We start from the raw sequence: 22,107 nt of genomic DNA on the forward strand, positions 1-22,107 counted from the left end.
TTCTTTCCTCTTTTAATTTGGCATCCAAATCTTGCAGTGCTTCCCTGTCTGTAAAAATAAACAAGAAACTAATACAGCCAATGATAACAAAATTACAAAAATATGTTAGAAATATTGTTATTTATGTAACTAATAGCATGCACTATAATAATCACTGCTGGGGTACCCCAATGAAAGCAAAGTATATCATACACTTATTGTATGGGTATGAGAGGAATAGCACTTTTATTGTCCCCGAAACATGAACTATTTCCCTGAGACAAAGCTGAGTTAATGTCAAGGGGGACAAAAAAGTGCTATTTCCAGATGTACCCATACAATAACTGTTTTATTATAACAGAATTTTTCTCTAGAACTAGTGTTCATATCCTCCACTGTTCCTAATGCTTTTTCCGAAGATAGTCTTTCAGCATGCTAACTGCTATTTTTATTACTTGTTGTGCGGGTGTCTTTTTCAGAAAAAAAATCCTCTCCAGCACTTCTTTCATCCAGGTATCGAAACTTTTAGATGAAGCCATTTTCTGAAATGTTCCTGTGGCTTTCACACGAATGATTTTAGTAAACAAACAGTGTCTGCATTTTCTTTTCAGACTTTATCTTAATAGAAGGCATGGCGGCAAAGACGATCCAAAGGGATGGCAAATGCATTGTCTAATCAAAAAAATCGAAAATATGAATGCGCTCAATCCAGGTAAATAGCACATCTATGGAGGATTTTATTTTAATTAGATTGAGGTAAAAGACGATGGAGACATGTATACGGATCTGGTCAGTTCAAGTCAACCGAAAGTTTGAACGTACCGGTATTTCTTTTTCAACTACATACAATCTAAAGATTGTGTATACCAGATGATAGGGTATGGAATTATGGATTTTGCAACCTTTGAAAATCTTTAAAGTGAGTTAGGATACAAAAATATTTAAGTCCATAACATTGTAAAATTTGATCAAATTACAAAACATTTCCACATTATTTTGCCATAACATTATTCCTAGACCTTTAATGGCAGTTTATACTAAACAGGAAGTGTGTAGGATGTAATGTAATTTAAAAAAGCCTTTGAAGTTGACACAGATGAAATGTTCATGACCAAGACAAATTTAGTAAGACAGTGTTGTTGAATAATGAATCACAAGAAAGATACAGTTTCTATCAAACTCATTATTTTCCTCAAAACTTACCAACACTCTGAGTTTGTTTATGACCCAGCATTAGTGCCATTGTGGAACAAAGGTTGACATCACGCTTGTCTTTCAGAACATCCAGCTCACGCATGCCTTCCTGAGTACGACCTTGGAAACAAAATCAAATATTTCTTAAAATCTACAACAACAAAATCTAGTTTTATGTGATCAACTAAAGTTTCTTTTGATGTAAAGATCAATATAAGTACTAATGACATTTTTCATGTGTAAACCCAATGGTCACCACATGTCAAGAGACCAAAAGCAGGAAAACTGGAGACTCAATTTGTAAAAAAACTTTCAAAAAACAGAGATATTTTAAATCAAGAAAATCGCTGCTAAAATCTCATCAAAACATCATGATAAGTAATCAACTCTGCCAAATATCAAATTATTGAGGGTCTATACGGATGGAATAAAACACCTAGATGGGACTAAATGGGTGTTCTGAGGTAAATAAATATCTCATTTATCCATATATGTAAGGTAGGTGTTATGTCACACCCGAGTTTATTGTATTTGCACCAAATTCTTAGCAACACTAAACGGTGTCGGACAATTCCACAGTAGTGCGCTCTGGCCCTACACCTCTGGCCCTACACCAGACATGGTGTCAGGGCCAGAGGAAACTCAGGCTACAGAGTCGCAAGAGTGAAGACCATATTTACACTTGAGATTGCAAAATTTACTGAAATAAACCTGATCATGAAGCTCCAATACTGGAGACTAGACAGAGACAGTACGAAATACAAATGGTACATTTATAAGCCAATTGTTCCTGTTTTCACTCATTACTATAGATAAACAGTCTGTTTGTTTTAGTTACCTTGTAGGATATATGAGTAGGCTCTGAAGAATTTAAGAACAACATCATTGCTGTATTTTTGAAGTCCTTCAGTTGCAGCATTTTCCATATGACAAAAATACTGCTCCCTGCAGTAGTAGTTGATTTTCCCCTGTAAATTTAAAAGCAAAATTTATGTTATAGACTACTCCTATAACATAAGAGGCCGCTGGTCGGCTCTTTTTCTATCGGATATTATTTTGCCGACTGCGACACGGCACAGCGCCTGTCAAAAGTATCAGTCTCTCCGTGTAAAACCTCTAACATTGTTGGAGTATGTTATAGACAAGACAATGTTTTCAAAACTTTGTCAAATTAAAGCGTGCAATTAAATTGTTATGCTTCATGTTTTTTAGTTGACATCGTGCCCTGTTACAGTGTTCTGGCTAATCACGGACTCAAATATATATATCATGTATATTTAAGTTCAGTGAGCTTATCCACTAAAATGCGAGTAATTTTTACAGACCTACCTGAAGGTAAATGGAAGGTAAATGGGGACGAAACGTCGTGACGCACAGGCAATTTGTTGCGATATTTTTTGTTTTGTTTCTGTTTTCTTTGGGGTTTTTTTAGGGAGATAGTGTGTAATAAAACGGAGGCCTTTATATCACAAGTCACTGGTTGAAACGCACCCCATCTCCATATCAAATAGATACTTTGTTCAATTTGTTTGCAAACATTTAAACGTCAGTTATTACTGAGTCTGATGTTGCCAGCAAAAAACAGAGTTATACACTATACAGATAAGACTTAAGAGTTTTCAACCACTTCACATTCGATAAATCACGTTGTCGTGTGTTTGAAGACGAAGTTAAGTAAATTGTGAAGTGATATTAATAATTCAGAGGCGGCGTTTATTAGTACTTACGATTATAATGGGATCGATTTCCGCCATGGTGTTGTATTTTGTTTATTATCCTACAAGTTTCTTCTCTGCAGTCAATCGGATGTAGTGCAGGAATTTCTTTGATGCGCATGTCCAGTTAAAGTTATTCTTCCGGTAGGTCATATTTGCATAAAGTTTTTCAGCAAATTCATTTAAATTGTAATAAATATTCAACTTGTATATTATTATAAAATCAATTACAATATAAATAAAATTAAAAGTTATAATCATTTAGAATAGGAAACACCCTCCTGTTGAGCGGTTATATACAACAAAACCAGTTTGAGGAATGAAAAACGTAACAATCCCCTCCGCGTCACAATCAGTGACCCGTGACGATCGCTCCATGACAATTACGGCGGTTCGGTCTACCAATATTCCCTATGTGGTGGCACATAGGTTATCAATTTACCTGTGATCAGCAGTGCGAGCAAAGAGATTATTAAAACAGGAAAACAGGAAAGGGTGTGAGGAAAAAAGTGAAATGTTGCGGTACGACGTAAATAGTGGTCCATTGACTCTTATCCACGATCGTAAGTTTTTTTATTTATTTAATATTAATATGTATAATATATTTTAAAACAAATTAATATTGACTAATCTAATTTGTTATTGATTTATTATCTGTTAATGCTAGTCAACTGTTTGCATTGCTTTAGGGTATGGGCACATAATTTGTGATTTTAGACAGCAAATACAAACAAAAATAAATAAACAAAAGTATTGTAAGTTATACAATTTTAAACATGCATTAGCCTAGACACTAGGCCCCTATATACATTTCTGTACATGTATATAAAAATATAAGATAGAAAAATGCTTGCAGAATTGCAACCATGCCAGTTCCACGTATTGATTGTTGGTTTCCAATTCATAGATTTATTAATTAAAATAATTAGATAATTTATAAAAAAAAAAAAACGTGAATTGGTTTCTTGTTGATTCAGTTCTTGCATTATATAAATATTAACATATATTGATGATATAATATATTTTCTTAAATTTACAAAAAAATAATAATTAAAAAAACCCATTAATTAATCAATTAATAAACAAAGTACATGAGTAATACCTACATTAACCAGTACTGCACCACAAGATTATCCTTTGCTAAAAAGTAAAACACAAAACTACTTAGGGTGTGTTTTTTATACATATTTCGATTAAATTTCTAATCATGTATGATTTTTTTTCTCCTATATTAGTAATAAGAAAAAGATTAATTGTATACCTTAATTACAATTATAGTTTGGCAATATAGTAGATAAAATAGTACATTTATAACAATTAAGTTAACTATCACTTACAGATTCAAAATAAATTAAATTTCTGACTCTCACACATGTTGATTAAGCTTACAGAAAATTGATGCTGAGATAATCATATAGTAAAGTTGATTAAAATGATCAAGAATGACATCTCCAAATTCCTTTCATTAAACAACACATGAATGAACTTTTGAAGGATTTTAACTGGACATTAAAACACTTTAAGGAGATAAAAGATAGAGTGATAAGAAACATACCGCTAAAACACACCTGTGATTGATCAATCTTACCTGTAATTTGATACGGTCATATAACCTGCCACAGAGGCTAATTGGGGGATTCTTCAATAGCTGCATGTTTATCTAGATTTATGTGTTAGGGATGCAGTATATTTATAAATAAATTGATACTTGCTATTTCTTTTTTTCTGACATTTATTAATTTTTTTTTCACTGTAATGTTACTTATTATTAAATAACCGTATTATTGGTAATCTCGGCGTGCCTCTGCTGACACTCTAATTAAGTAGCCACTGATAAAGTCAGGTATATCGCATGAACAATCATCATTGAATGGTTTGGAGACATATCTTTACAATTAATAAATAGAGTGCCACACATATGTGTAGTAGATTATATGTGTATTATACACCTACATTTGATAAGAATTTGAGCTCAGGATTTGGATTTATAGTGAAATCATTTGATTATGCTTCCAGTAGCTTCACGTCTGGTTAGCTTGAATTGGGCAGCCTTTCTAATAATATCTAATGATCTGTACACTTTTAAAGTCTTATATGAAGAAGTTACTATAATGAAATAAGTATTTATATCCACAAAAATAGACATTTGAAAGAATGTGATTCATATTTTGTTAAAACAAAGGCTATATATTATATTCTTTCAAATGCTTTTTGATAAGATTTATGTATCTGGAAAGTCTATATCAAATGTTTTCTGTTTAAAATAAACATAAATTGTATTTCATAATTACATTTGATGTAACTGATCAAAGGGAGATGATTCACTAAACTATTGCATAGGAAAATGTAACTGTATTGCTGTACATGTAAAACAAAATGGCTTGGTATTTTTTTTAGTCTATATAAAGTAACAGCTAGTATCAAGTATCCAGTTATGTTATAGTGTTTATTTAATATCCTAGTAACCATGTCTTTTTCTTTGAAAAGACAAATCCATGAACCTGTTAACACGTTTTGTTGGTATACCTGTTATACATGAACTCTGGATGTTTGTTAATTACACATTTACCTTATACACAGAACAAAGAACATATAAAGATATGTGATATTTTAACTAGGACGACATCCAAACCATGCACTACCCGAGTTAAGGCCACATAACCAATTATATCAATGAGGACAAGTTGTTTAAAAAACATCTCACTTGTGAAATAGTTCTAATTACAGCTTAACAATGAGTACACAAAATTATTCTTTCAGAAAAGTTTTCAAGATTTATTTTCTGCTATTAAAATCATATGCCTGTTACAGGTTCAAACATTGGTTATTTTGGATAAAAATCATAACAATATTTCTGTGACTAAATTGAAAAGCTGTAAGCTGACCCTAGTATGAAATGCCTGGTCAACAAACTTAGTAATTTGAGATTTACCAAATGCAAGCTGTACTTTTAAACATATCATGTGCTGTATTCACCGGAAAATTTGAAATGGAATTCAGACATTTTGTAACTTGTAGTGATATTTAAGTAATTAATCTTTTTGTTTAGATGTGTTTCATTAGTTAATTGATGAGGCTAACCACAAATTGATGTATTGTTAGTGTAATGTAGGTCTGTTATTTAAGCTGGAATTTAGAATGTAATCCTTGATTGAGACCAATACAGCTAATCCAAATATGTTATTGCCAATACATCAGACAAGGATATCGATAGTCAGGAATATGGCTTATAAACTGTGGTCATAAACAAATACATGCCACTATACACCAGCCTCATCATCATCTACACTGTACACCAGCCTCACTATCGTCTACACTGTACACCAGCCTCACTATCGTCTACACTGTACACCAGCCTCATCATCATCTACACTGTACACCAGCCTCATCATCATTTACACTGTACACCAGCCTCACTATCGTCTACACTGTACACCAGCCTCACTATCATTTACACTGTACACCAGCCTCACTATCATTTACACTGTACACCAGCCTCACTATCATCTACACTGTACACCAGCCTCACTATCATCTACACTATACACCAGCCTCACTATCATTTACACTATAGACCAGCCTCACTATCATCTACACTATACACCAGCCTCACTATCATCTACACTGTACACCAGCCTCACTATCATTTACACTGTACACCAGCCTCACCATCATCTACACTATACACTAGCCTCACTATCGTCTACACTGTACACCAGCCTCACTATCATTTACACTGTACACCAGCCTCACTATCATCTACACTATACACTAGCCTCACTATCGTCTACACTGTACACCAGCCTCACTATCATTTACACTGTACACCAGCCTCACTATCATCTACACTATACACCAGCCTCACCATCATCTACACTATACACTAGCCTCACTGTCGTCTACACTGTACACCAGCCTCACTATCATCTACACTATACACCAGCCTCACTATCATCTACACTGTATACCAGCATCTCTATCGTCTACACTGTACACCAGCCTCACTACCATTTACACTGTACACCAGCATCTCTATCGTCTACACTGTACACCAGCCTCACTATCATTTACACTGTACACCAGCCTCACTATCATTTACACTGTACACCAGCCTCACTATCATCTACACTGTACACCAGCCTCACTATCATTTACACTGTACACCAGCCTCACTATCATCTACACTGTACACCAGCCTCACTATCATCTACACTGTACACCAGCCTCACTATCATTTACACTGTACACCAGCCTCACTATCATCTACACTGTACACCAGCCTCACTATCATCTACACTGTACACCAGCCTCACTATCATTTACACTGTACACCTGCCTCACCATCATCTACACTGTACACCAGCCTCACTATCATCTACACTATACACCAGCCTCACTATCATTTACACTGTACACCAGCCTCACTATCATCTACACTGTACACCAGCCTCACTATCATCTACACTGTACACCAGCCTCACTATCATCTACACTATACACCAGCCTCACTATCATTTACACTGTACACCAGTCTCACCATCATCTACACTGTATACCAGCCTCACTATCATCTACACTGTACACCAGCATCACTATCATTTACACTGTACACCAGCCTCACTATCATCTACACTGTACACCAGCCTCACTATAGTCTACACTGTACACCAGCCTCACTATCGTCTACACTATACACCAGCCTCACTATCATCTACACTGTACACCAGCCTCACTATCATCTACACTGTACACCAGACTCACTATCGTCTACACTGTACACCAGCCTCACTATCAATTACACTGTACACCAGCCTCACTATCGTCTACACTATACACCAGCCTCACTATCATCTACACTGTACACCATCAACACTATTATGTATACCAATTAAATAGCAGCCTCACTATCAATTAGATAATATAATACGTAACGGCCTGGTACCATTTAATAGCTATGATTGTTTTACTGTTACATTTGTAGAGCTAAACACACACCTGGGGACTTGTAGGATTTGTGTGGAATGTTTAATTAACCTTGATGAGATGTGCCCTAGTTTATATTATGTACTGTACAAATAGATGTCCTCTATATATAGTATGTTTTAAGTCAATACAGCAGGTCACCATGCCAGAGGTCTTTGTAAAATAGAAAATATATGTATTTGATTTTCATTAAAGGTTTTGTCTCTATAGCTGTGACTGCTAGCAGTTATAACACTTATGATATCCATTCTATATACAGTTGGCACCAATGAAAATAAATTGAAACCTGTTTTACTGTACAAGAACTAATGCCATAGATATCACATGGATAAGTAATGCTTCATACAAAATAAGTATTTAAATACCATACCCAGATAATCTAGTGATCGGCTATTTGTGTTGTGACATAACCTCGATACTTGTGTTTGCCAGATCATAAACTGACCTGTTGCCAATGTCTGACAGTACATTTGTATTACACAGGAATGTTAATAAAAATATTTTCATTTCTGTTATTTTATTTTCCTTCTGTTGATCAAGGTGTACATTAGTCACTTGTGGACTACTGTATTGGTCATATCTGATAATGATTGGTCAGCTTGTGTGCATGTAGGGTATAAATGGAGAAATTACCTGTACATGTTTTGTGCTAACTGGAACAGAATCAATCTACAGAGATGAAGACTGCAGTAAAGAATATATTTTGTTTTGTTAATTAAAAAGTTAAATGTTTCAAATTAGAATATATGTAAGTTAAGGTGTATTTAATGATTGACTGTAATTGGAATATGCCATGTGTGGTAGAATTAGATATAATTGAAAAGATGTATGTTAATTAAGCATGCTACATTATGATTTTTTTTTTATAAATGAAGTAAAAGATATTTGTAACTTAGCATAAGCAGAACCCACATAAGGCAAAGAAGGTTAGAATAGAAAAATAAATACACTGTAAAATATACAATGTAATAATTGTAATAAAGTATGAAATTGTATTAGGAAATAGAAGAAAAATGTCCTAAAATGTATTGTCACTTAATGAAGTGCATGCGTACTTTATTTCTCACTATTGATCAGTGATTATCCTAAAAGAGTAGTATATGGAGAAGTTATCAATTTGAATTTAGGATAGATTCTCGATCAAAGAAAAGTGGTAACTGGCCTCGTTATACAGTGCGACAGTAAGTGGTCCTATTATACAGTTTGAGAATGTGGCAGTAACTGGTCCTACCATACAGTGTGACAGTGTGTTGTAAGTGGATCTACTGTACAGTGTGGTTGTAAGTGGTCCTATTATACAGTTTGACAGTGTGGTGGTAAGTGGTCCTATTATACAGTTTGACAATGTGGTGGTAAGTGGTCCTATTATACAGTTTGACAGTGTGGTGGTAAGTGGTCATATTATACAGTTTAACAGTGTAGTGGTAAGTGGTCCTATTATACAGTTTGACAGTGTGGTAGTAAGTGGTCCTACTATACAGTTTGACAGTGTAGTGGTAAGTGGTCCTATTATACAGTTTGACAGTGTGGTAGTAAGTGGTCCTACTATACAGTTTGACAGTGTAGTGGTAAGTGGTCCTATTATACAGTTTGACAGTGTGGTAGTAAGTGGTCCTATTATACAGTGTGACTATGTGGTGGTAAGTGGTCCTATTATACAGTGTGACTATGTGGTGGTAAGTGGTCCTATTATACAGTTTGACTATGTGGTGGTAAGTGGTCCTATTATATAGTTTGACAGTATGGCAATGAGTGGTCCTATTATACAGTTTGACAGTGTGGTGGTAAGTGGTCCTATTATACAGTGTGGCAGTTAGTGGTCCTATTATACAGTTTGACAGTGTGGTGGTAAGTGGTCCTATTATACAGTGTGGCAGTTAGTGGTCCTATTATACAGTTTGACAGTGTGGTGGTAAGTGGTCCTATTATACAGTGTGGTAGTAAGTGGTCCTATTATACAGTTTGACAGTGTGGTGGTAAGTGGTCCTATTATACAGTGTGGCAATGAGTGGTCCTGTTATACAGTGTGACAGTGTATTGGTAGCTATAGGTCCTAATACAAAGTTGGTAAGTGGCCCCAGTTCACAGTTCAGTAGTATTGTAAGTGACAAAGGTCTTGTGACAGTCCAGGAGATACCCTGTAGAAAGATTGTACAGATTTTGGTTGATATTTTAAAGATCTAGCTCGATATGCCTAACACATTGATACCTATATTGGGTGTGAGATAAGTATACACCAGACACTGGCAACCCACCAAGCCTGTGTATATATATACAGTTGTCAGTGGCAGCTTTTTGTACAGGCATTGGATCCCGCTAAGTCTGCAGGAACAACATAAAACTTAGTTCTACCTGCCTGAGTCTCACAAGGTCCTATCCTGCAGTGGAAATACTAATTTTGTTTAATTGGATACTAATTAATTAGTGATATATACGGTTGGAAGGATACCAGATCACAATGGCTTATATTGTAGGTAAGTAGTCACTGTGAAGGATGTACCTTTGTAATTACTACAGCAATTCAGGTGTATCTTTTAGAGGATTAATTTATATATAATACATTTATACATTAATAAATAGTTCAGCTTCACAGGTGTCATACACACAATCATTGAGGTCTTTACCATATATGTGATATGGTGCCAGGACTTTAAATCATTGATGAATTCATGGAGGTATTTTTAAATTCTGATGAATAGTTTGAAAGACTATCAATACATGAGGATATCATGTTACAGGGTGAGGGCACCTACACAGAATTGTCTGTATTTATATCTCTAGGTGAGAATTTACAAGACTTACATGGGGTTGAGTTGAGCTGTCTGATTCTCCCTTTTGTATGACACAGAGTTATATTACTGCTATAAATAGTAAATTACTTCTGTTAAATTATCAATATCATTGGATGGAGCAAGATTAAGCTATGATAACTGGACTGGAGACTTCCATAAGTTAGAATTACTGGAATAAAGACTGATCAGATTCACTAATGCCTTTTTTAATAATCAGTACATTAAGGATTAATACTTGGTCGACTAGTAGGATAACAGTAATTGATAAGTACAGGGATCAGTAAAGTGGTATCTTTAGTGAATTCCCTAATGGTCAGTGTGGTGACATTAAATCCATGTTATAGTCGCTACATTAAATCATGTAGACTTTTGGGACCATCTTGATAAGTATGTATTACACGATGCCAGTAAAGTCAGCTAGGTTGCACTTTCTAAAAAGGCAATTTTCAGCATTTAGTTGAGAGAAGCTTGATCGATAAGATCTCCCAAGTAATGTGTTTTATATCAATTCCATCATATTAATTGCTTAATAAAAATATACAATATATAGGATTAATATTCTCAATTTTTTGGGGTACAATTAATACAAGGAGAACAAATAATTGACTGCCATTTCATAAACTTTGTGGTTAATGTATTCATACATAATATAACGTCACTATATGTAGCTAGGCAGTTAAACATTTAAAATAAACATTCTCATGTGAAGAGCCTTGAGAAGCCAGGAGTCTAGGCAAGTTTACATTATTAAATATAGACATGACTCTGTAAATGTGTGTGTAATACATATATCATTTCAAAATATTAGAAGAAATATGTGGCGTTAAATTCATTTTAAAATAATTGAAGAAATCTGTGTCTTTAAATTTAAAGGAATGGTCACGTTTAACTGACAAGAATGAAAAGTTAATGGTAATTGTCACTAGAAAGTTCTGTGTATATATACCACTCATTATAAGTCAGGTGTTTTTATGCCCTTCATGTTATTATATGGTCATTCAAATGGCCTTTAACAATTACCGGTTCTTAATGTTGTAAAATGAAGGTACTGGTACTTTTATTAAAAATATTTAGGTTAAGCTTTAATGTTTATTACTGCTGTATATCTACTATGACTGGAGGGTCTATATATTCTGTACGGGACACTCCGTGGACATTTCTAAATCCATTATATTCCAGCTAATAAGCTCTTAATGGATTGGGCTGCTGGTGCTATTGCTGGTAGTTTGTACATGTGGTTTTCAATCTATTGATCTGGCCACTCATTCTATAGGTGAATGCCAGCTTGTCAATAATTGGTTTAGTTTCAGCTAGTGGTTCAATCTGTGACTATTATATCTATCAATGTAATTTAATTCCTTCTGGTTCAAACTATATGTTTATCAATATATGGTGTAATTCCTTCTGGTTCAAACTATATGTATATTAATATATGGTGTAATTCCTTCTGCTTCAAACTTTGTGTCGTATTTTAATTTTTTTTCATGATTCAAAAAGTTACAATTATTCCCTTAATTAGGGCCAAGATTAAGTTAATGGTTCATTTTTAACTTCTGAGTGTACATAATAAATTCAATTTTCTACAATCTCATCTTGCATGTACCCAGAAAAGTGCTAAGACTATTGAACCTGTAAAAAATAAAACATAAAACATGATGTGTTACACACATTTGTTTTGTTGCCTTAATTCTGCTGCCTCTCCTCCCGGCCACTGGACCTCTGACCTCTATAGGGTCAGCAGACAGGAAACCCCTAGTCTGGTAACTGGTACTCTGTATGGATCAGGCCCTGTAAGTATCTCCTGTCACTCTGGGTACACTGGACCTCTGACCTCTGACCTCTATAGGGTCAGCAGACAGGAAGCCCCTAGTCTGGTAACTGGTACTCTGTATGGACCAGGGCCCAGTATCTCCTGTCACTCTGGGTACACTGAACTTCTGACCTCTGACCTCTGACCTCTATAGGGTCAGTAGACAGGAAACCCCTAGTCTGGTAACTGGTACTCTGTATGGACCAGGCCCAGTATCTCCAGTCACTCTAGGTACACTGGACCTCTGACCTTTGACCTCTATAGAGTCAGCAGACAGGAAACCCCTAGTCTGGTACCTGGTACACTGTATGGACCAGGCCCAGAATCTCCTGTCACTCTGGGTACACTGGACCTCTGACCTCTATAGGGTTAGCAGACAGGAAACCTCTAGTCTGGTAACTGGTACTCTGTATGGACCAGGCCCAGTATCTCATGTCACTCTAGGTACACTGGACCTCTGACCTTTAACCTCTATAGAGTCAGCAGACAGGAAACCCCTAGTCTGGTACCTGGTACACTGTATGGACCAGGCCCAGTATCTCCTGTAACTCTGGGTACACTGGACCTCTGACCTCTGACCTCTATAGGGTCAGCAGACAGGAAACCCTTAGTCTCACAGGTAACTTATGGACCGGGCCCAGTATCTCCTGTCACTCTGGGTACACTGGACCTCTGACCTTTGACGTCTATAGGGTCAGCAGACAGGAAACCCCTTGTCTGGTAACTGGTACACTGTATGGACCAGGCCCAGTATCTCCTGTCACTCTGGGTACACTGAACCTCTGACCTCTGACCTCTATAGACTCAGCAGACAGGAAACCCCTAGTCCGGTACCTGGTACACTGTATGGACCAGGCCCAGTATCTCCTGTAACTCTGGGTACACTGGACCTCTGACCTCTGACCTCTATAGGGTCAGCAGACAGGAAACCCTTAGTCTCACAGGTAACTTATGGACCAGGCCCAGTATCTCCTGTCACTCTGGGTGCACTGGACCTCTGACCTCTATAGGGTTAGCAGACAGAAAACCCCTAGTCTGGTAACTGGTACTCTGTATGGACCAGGCCCAATTTCTCCTGTCACTCTGGGTACACTGGACCTCTGACCTCTGACCTCTGACCTCTATAGGGTCAGCAGACAGGAAACCCTTAGTCTCACAGGTAACTTATGGACCAGGCCCAGTATCTCCTGTCACTCTGGGTACACTGGACCTCTGACCTCTGACCTCTATAGGGTCAGCAGATAGGAAACCTCTAGTCTGGTAACTGGTACACTGTATGGACCAGGCCCAGTATCTCCTGTCACTCTGGGTGCACTGGACCTCTGACCTCTATAGGGTTAGCAGACAGAAAACCCCTAGTCTGGTAACTGGTACTCTGTATGGACCAGGCCCAATTTCTCTTGTCACTCTGGGTACACTGGACCTCTGACCTCTGACCTCTGACCTCTATAGGGTCAGCAGACAGGAAACCCTTAGTCTCACAGGTAACTTATGGACCAGGCCCAGTATCTCCTGTCACTCTGGGTACACTGGACCTCTGACCTCTGACCTCTGACCTCTATAGGGTCAGCAGATAGGAAACCTCTAGTCTGGTAACTGGTACACTGTATGGACCAGGCCCAGTATCTCCTGTCACTCTGGGTACACTGAACCTCTGACCTCTGACCTCTATAGGGTCAGCAGACAGGAAACCCTTAGTCTCACAGGTAACTTATGGACCAGGCCCAGTATCTCATGTCACACTGGGTACAATGGACCTCTGACCTCTGACCTCTATAGGGTCAGCAGACAGGAAGCCCCTAGTCTGGTAACTTATGGACCAGGCCCAGTATCTCCTGTCACTCTGGGTAAACTGGGCCAGTATCTACAGTCAACACTCTAGATAAGGGTTCAGCTGACAGGAAGTATTTGTAACATGTCATTGACTGCTGCATGTATTGATAAGCTTTCAGAGTAAACTCCATTTATTTTAAACAGAATTAAAAATAAACAAAAAAACAAAAAAAACTGTACAATTTGACCTGTGGTCACATATAATTATTCATATACCACACAAGTTAAGATCACAGCTACTATTATGACGTTGTAAAGTGTAATTTCTAAAATATGCCCATCATTCTAGGTTACTATTCGGTTACTATCAGGCAATTGTCTCATGATAAGATATAAAGGAAGATAAGAATGATATAATCAGGTATATTATCATGTCCACCTATAGGATGTGGATAATACAATTAACAGGAGTATCTGAGGGATCAGTATTTATAGCTAAAAATTTCCTTATACATCATGCAGTCTCGAGATTCCATTTTGCTTTAACAAATTTCAAGGTTCTGATTGCAGTAATTGAATTCTATTTAACTTTAGCCAACTTTCAATTTTTGCTCTTATGAAATTCCAATTTTCTTTATTAAGATTCCCTTTTTGAGGATCGTAATATGATTCCATTTTTCCTTTGTCAATAACTTAAAATCTCAACATTCATCAATGTAATGTTATCCATTGTATACATAAGACTTGAGTGTACACACTAGCTGTCAATAAGTTCCCTTGAGCATTTAAAGTACATGCTTGGTCAATACACTACATTTTATTGTACACGTGCAAAGTAATTGAAAATTATAATTGGTTAATTTCATTTTTGATAAAGTATACATAATGTTACACTCCTCTGACTGGCCATGGTACACACAGATGTATTCAATCCTCTTTTGAGTGTGTATTAATTACAGTAAGACTAATTAACACGTACAACACAGTACTCTTTCAAACACAGTACTCTTCATATTTACCAGGTAGTTTGCAGTAAGAAAGTTTTTGACAGAGTTATGGGCCTTTTAAAATTCTACAACAAATCCTATTATTTCCTGGGATACAAAACTTGTACACATTCTCAGTATGTTTAAATTGAATAAAGTTATAATAGCTGTGTGCTTATTTTTAACTTCATGACTTTGATGATGACTTTCCTATGAAAATTGTCTAAATGGTCGTATGCCTAAATTGTGAATGGTCTATGCCTAAATTGTGAATGGTCTATGCCTAAATTGTGAATGGTCTATGCCTAAATTGTGAATGGTCTATGCCTAAATTGTGAGATTGTGCACATGTTAGGTTTTAAGTTGTACCTGTATTTTGTTTTAGTTAATATTGACTAATATAGGTCAGTGATGCCTTTGGTTTTCTTGTTCAAAGGCATTTTGTTAAGCATGTACAAAACTTTGTATACATGTACATGTTTATAAACATTTAGGCAGCTGTGTATGTAATTTATATTGATATTACCTCTCATTAACAAAATGAGGACATGCTTGAATGAGCTTGTTTCTAGATGTTGGTGTAGGGGTATGCATTAAGTAAACCTTTTATAAGTACCATAAGAACATTTTACCTGACACTGTGAAACACATCAGGGGCATTTAAAATTGTTTATAACCTGAGGTTCCAGTTTGATGCTTATGTTATGACCTTCTTTATAGCTTTGACTTTTATCCATTATTTAATGGATTCCATATTAAATAAAACGAACAACTTGATCAAGATCGGCATTTTCATCCTCCTTTTCTTCATGCAAGATCATTGGCAAAGAACTTTGACAAAAAATGTTCCTTTTTATTTTTCAATACAAATAGTTTCAAAACAATTAATTTGTTTTGACTACAGTATTTGTCATTTATTTCAAAGAATGTGAAAGGAAGGGTTCTACCTATAACATAAGGTTGGCCTCATGTTGACCCAGTATAGCGGCTTCACATTACTTGTTCACAAGTTCATGTCCTTTATAGTTGGAAACTCTGGACAGCAGGGGGTAGGATTAAAACCAAGGTGGTGTTGACTCAGATCTATCAACTGTCTGTATGAAACAATGACAAGTGAAGCAAAGTATCTAGTTTGTGTTATATATAGAAATATCCAGATGTCATAAGATACCTCGTACCACCTACACATATCCAGTCTATAAAACTGTTCTTTATTTATAAACCCCACTCCTCAGTTCACAAGTCTGCAATTGAAACTTTTTTATTTCCTTTCACACATGTAATCAGTGGATTTTTCATTCCAGTCAACTTCATTTTGACTTCAAATCTGATTGGCTGGATACTGTTAATGTTAGATGATTTATGGGCACTAGAAGAAGGGAGATAATTACAGAATCCCAAAATAATGTCTGAATGATGAGACTCGGGTATCAGTATATTCATGTACCAGGATTTATAATTTACTTTGTAAAATAATGGTGATTAAAATATGAATTTATCTATTTGCCATTTGGTTCAAAAAAAGAAATTACAAAAGCCACCAGTTCTATAGATTAGACAGTTTTCTGTTGTACATTTTAAATGATTGTGATAATTATCTCCCCTTTCTTGTATGTCAAACTGAGATCCAAGCCTACTTCCTTATATATTATTCATGTAGGGAAACAGGTGGTTTGATCGGTTTGTGCTTTAATTATGATTTCAATTAGGACATTAATACTGTAAAACAATGTGGTAAACATTAGAAAAACCTTGAATTCAATTTAAACTTTAGTAGAAATTGTCACTGATCAGATGTGATCTCAACTGTGAAACTGTGAGAGGGGGTTCTGTCATTCTAGAGGTCAATAGGTCAGTTGTAGATCAGTAGCAGCTTCCTGATAATGACAGACTGCTTATCATAGTGTAACTTGTCCCAAACCAAATATATACTCAGAAATATGATTAGAGATTATGATCTATGTAAACCAGAGTTAACTAAGATACAGTAATTATGTAATTCTATGCCCCTATTACATTGGCCAGGTTCTAATTAAAATATTGAATTGTTCTTTTTGTAGTATCAGAAATCTGGGAGCATTTCAATGGTCAATATAACACAGATCACTGCTATAACTTGATCTCCCATAAATCACATGACAGCTAATCTCATCAAGGAGCTGTCAACATAATCTTTATTGTGGATGTTGTTGTTGATTTTTAAATCCCTTCAATACAGATTAGAGATTTAGTTTATGTGAAGCTTGTTGTCCGTGTATAGATAAAGGTAACAAACCTATGATTCGCACCCTTTTACATACAATACAAGTCCTGTGTCAGAAATCCTACATAGATCACTGACACACGATTTGTATGAACTCCGTATTGAATCCTCTCAGACCCAGGATATCTACACAGGAAGAATGTACAGAATTCCCAATGAGGGGACTTTAAATGCTGACTACAGTGTAATATCTATCTTGTTACACCTACACCTGTTAGTATGGACACCTGTATACAAGGAACACCTGGACACTTTACTATGGTGATATAAACCTGCCTAAAAGGTCCAAATTACCTGAGCCAGTCTTCTGCATCTACCCGACCTGTCTCAACATCTAGCATCCTGAAATTTATCACCTGTTTATAGTGACCACTCGCATAAATAAAACAACTATCTTATAGCAATCACTGGCTTTAAGTGATCACCTGTCTATAACAACCACCTGTCCCGAATGATCACCTGTCTATATTGACCTCATCTGTCTCATATCTCGAGGATATCTTAGTGGTGATCACCTGTCTATAACAACCACCTGCCCCGAATGATCACCTGTCTATATTGACCTCATCTGTCTCATATCTCAAGGATATCTTAGTGGTGATCACCTGTCTATAACAACCACCTGTCCCGAATGATCACCTGTCTGTATTGACCTCATGTCTCATATCTCGAGGATATCTTAGTGGCACCACTTGTGTAAATTGAGCAATGTCCAGGTCCTGTATTTAAATGATCATATGCATCTGGTTACAACTTCTCTATCAAGTATTATATATTCTATTGGTATTATGTAACATAGTATTTCTTACCACAATTACACATATATAGGTTTTCTGCCCTGTCAATCAATCCTTACAATGTATACAAGATATCAATGTTGACCAATTCAGTATTGGCTCAATGTCCAACACTATATGTTGTAAATGTACTCAATCTTTGAAGAGAAATAAGAAATCAGGTCTGAAGGTGTCAATCAGCTAGCTTCAAAGTGACAAAATGCATATTGAATGATACATCTTTTAATATTGATTGAGAATTGAATTTTGCAATCATTTTGAAATTTTAAAAGGTAAATTTGACATTTAAATCAAGTGCATATTAATTTCATGTATCTTTATAGGTAAATGCCAGTAGGAGTCCTATTGGTGTCACAAGATTATTTGTAATGGACTGGTACTTAATACTGCCATTTCTTGATACCTAAATAAACATTTAACTTAATGTGCTAAAATTGATCATCACATACCTCGAGCAATATTTTTTAAGCATACACAATCAATTTGATACTATTTTTTTACATTAATTTTTGTTGGATCATAAACACTGTGCCCTTAAGCTAACATACTGTAGCCTCCAAAAAGACACACACAAACGCTACACTCATGCATCTCGCACACAAAATCAAATTCCAGACCTGAGCAAAGCAAAAAAAAATCTTACTAACAGATAGGAAGAGATGATTTAATGATTACAAAGTGAAGGTAACATAGCCAAGGTAAAGAAATATCTTATGGTTTTGTGTCCAAGGATGATTGACAGCTGATGGACACTTTTTATAGTGTCATCATACTGGAATGTCCTACCAGGACACATTAGCATATGGCACCAGAAATAGTCACATCGAGAAGATGTATCAGCCATCCAGGGACCTGATGATTTAGAACAGGACTCCACAATAACTGACATTTATGTTTATCACAAGAAGCTCTGTCAGGGAAGGTCCTTTTAGACATTGATATATTCTAAGATTAAGGACATTTACCACAGGACATTATGACCATGTACTATTAGACAGGTCTGGAGCGTCCATTGGGCTGTGAAGATCTCAGATAGCAGTTGTATCTGTGAATTAAAAATCCAACTTGAGATCATTGGTGATAGTAACTAACGCCACATTGTAGTCCTATTACTGGTACACTTATACTGAATACACCCCATTACCATTGTAGGTCTAGGTAGGACTTGATCTCTAAACTCAAGACACAAACTTTTCAACCTTTCTTAAATTGTTTTAAAATAAGTAATTTTGCATAAGCCTTCAACCATGTGTTTAATTCAGTAAACCATGGTTGCTAAGGACTACAGGAAGCACTATAGGAAATTATAACTGACTCCCATGGTATTCTGTAAGACAAAGAATTCCAGTCACAACTGGAGATTATAATCCTGTGTATCATTGTTAGACTGACCTGAGGGAGACAATACCTTGATACCCTCCCCCGTGTTACACACACTCGTAGCCCATGTGACAGGATATAGATTACATACCGGGGTATATGTCTCCTTAGGAAATTTGATAACAGCCTCTGACAGCCATTTTTTTCTCACTGGAATATTTTTTGGATTTGAACTGTTTACTTGTGGATTTAAGGGATAGAACACCTAATGTAAGTAAACAATATCTTTAGTCTTTATCTGTGTGGTAGGTGTGTTCAGCTGAATTTGAAATGTGACCGAGGAAATTAATATAAGTTTTGTATTCGAGAGGTGTTAACATTGAGGTGAATGTGAGTTACAAATCAATGACAGATTTATCACAGGGAAATTCCAAAATCTTCTGATTCAAAGTTTTACCAATATAGCTAAGTTTTATTAAAATACACCTACTAACTTTAACATCTGAGAAAAAATAAGTACATAAAACTTATTTTTTGTTGCATTGGAATGTCTGAAACCTAAATCTGTCAGCTTTGGTCATGGATGTAGAGATAATTCTCAACAATTTCATGTGGAATGTTAAATGTTAAAGCATTAAAGCAGAAAGCATAGCAAGCATATCCACCAAATCTGAATTTTGTGATTAAAATTGTTTTTAAATGTGTACCTTCCATTCCAATGTAACCACTATAAGATATGTACTTAGTGAACTCTGTTAGGACCTGTCCAATGTGACCACTATAAGATATGTAGCTAATGAACTCTGTAAGGACCTGTCCAATGTGACCACTATCAGATATGTAGCTAATGAACTCTGTAAGAACCTGTCCAATGTGACCACTATAAGATATGTAGCTAATGAACTCTGTAAGTACCTGTCCAATGTGACCACTATAAATTAAATGTATTGTACTCAGTGAACTCTGTAAGGACCTGTCCAATGTGACCACTATAAAATAAATGTACTGTACTCAGTGAACTCTGTAAGGACCTGTCCAATGTGACCACTATAAAATAAATGTACTGTACTCAGTAAACTCTGTAAGGACCTGTCCAATGTGACCACTATAAAATAAATGTTCTGTACTCATGCAGTGAACTCTGTAAGAACCTGTCCAATATGACCACTATAAAATAAATGTACTGTACTCAGTGAACTCTGTAAGTACCTGTCCAATGTGACCACTATAAAATAAATGTTCTGTACTCATGCAGTGAACTCTGTAAGAACCTGTCCAATATGACCACTATAAAATAAATGTACTGTACTCAGTGAACTCTGTAAGAACCTGTCCAATGTGACCACTATAAAATAAATGTACTGCACTCAGTGAACTCTGTAAGAACCTGGAGTATGGTATGATTAGTACTTTATACATTAATTCTGATTTTTATGGAAACATATTAAAAAGTAAAATTATAATATTTCTAAATTATGACCTGCATGCTATGTAGAATGTATAACCTATATGAGTACAGTTGTGTTCTAACAATTCTATATTGCCAGCTGTAAGGGGTAGGACTTCTGTCTATAAAAAAGTACAAGTGGTAAAGTAAATATTTCTCTAACAATAAGATTTAAAATTAGAACAGTAATAAATGAACTAAACTAGCCTGAACTAATGGACCTTTACTGGTATACTGTTTACACAAGCCTTGACTCCTGGGTATGCTTTTGAATTTGAATTAGATATTGAAGAGTTCAGTTTAAATGTCACTGAAATAACTTATACGCTGTTAGCAGATCTATGTTTATTTGAAAGACAAATACCTGTTTCTAAGGGGTGCCGCAACAATTGAGAATTAAATGACTGACCTGTATAGAAGTGAAATGATTGCTAGTTGTCTTGGTGAAAATCGAAAACAAAAAAATGAAAAGGTTCTAGTATATTTATTTATATATATATACCGGTGTTTGAAATATAGATCTGTATTGTTTTTAACTGAGAAGGTCCGAAATATATACTTACTTATCATAGTTAACTGCTGACATGATTCTCCCTGTATATATATGGGACATTATGATAAAATGTTTCTCTCTTTTTCATTAAGTGTATATTGTACACTATACCTATTATTACACACTTAAGTCTGATGGGTTTAAAAAGAAAACAACTGGAAGATGGTGTAAAACTGATCTCTAATAAAACTAATTACAGTCCACCATCACTAGGTAGAGTGTGTCTAACACCATTTTCATCAATAAATTATTTAATTGAATTGATTCTGTGATATTAGTTTAAAGCCTTTAATGGACTGTTTTAGTATTACACTTTTGACATATACTGGTATGTATATTATATCCCTGTTCACAGTGGGTCCTCTAACTATCCACCTCTAGCTCTCTAAATCAGAATGCTCTACCAATACCGCGCAGTATCTAGATGACGTATATGTTCATGTTTTACACTACTAATCCCTCCTTCACAAAGTCTTTGACCCCAAAGGTAACAAC

General features: G+C 35.7%; 1 protein-coding gene across 19 annotated transcripts in view; it reads left to right on the top strand.

The window, feature by feature from the left end:
* Positions 1–3,259: 3,259 nt before the first annotated feature.
* Positions 3,260–22,107, top strand: part of LOC117316392 — a 91,685-nt gene continuing 72,837 nt past the window's right edge. For 10 of the 19 annotated variants that reach the window (XM_033870947.1, XM_033871052.1, XM_033871022.1 and 7 more), the window contains exon 1: positions 3,268–3,451. In XM_033870947.1, coding sequence (XP_033726838.1) covers positions 3,403–3,451 — 49 coding nt within the window. In that variant the 5' untranslated portion in view covers positions 3,268–3,402. Of the gene's footprint in view, positions 3,452–10,153; positions 10,346–22,107 lie in introns of those variants that run through there. The other 9 variants (XM_033870995.1, XM_033871062.1, XM_033871037.1 and 6 more) reach the window with 5 other exon arrangements.

Source organism: Pecten maximus, chromosome 2 (genome assembly GCF_902652985.1).
Source record: "Pecten maximus chromosome 2, xPecMax1.1, whole genome shotgun sequence".
Taxonomy (NCBI): Eukaryota; Metazoa; Mollusca; class Bivalvia; order Pectinida; family Pectinidae; genus Pecten; species Pecten maximus.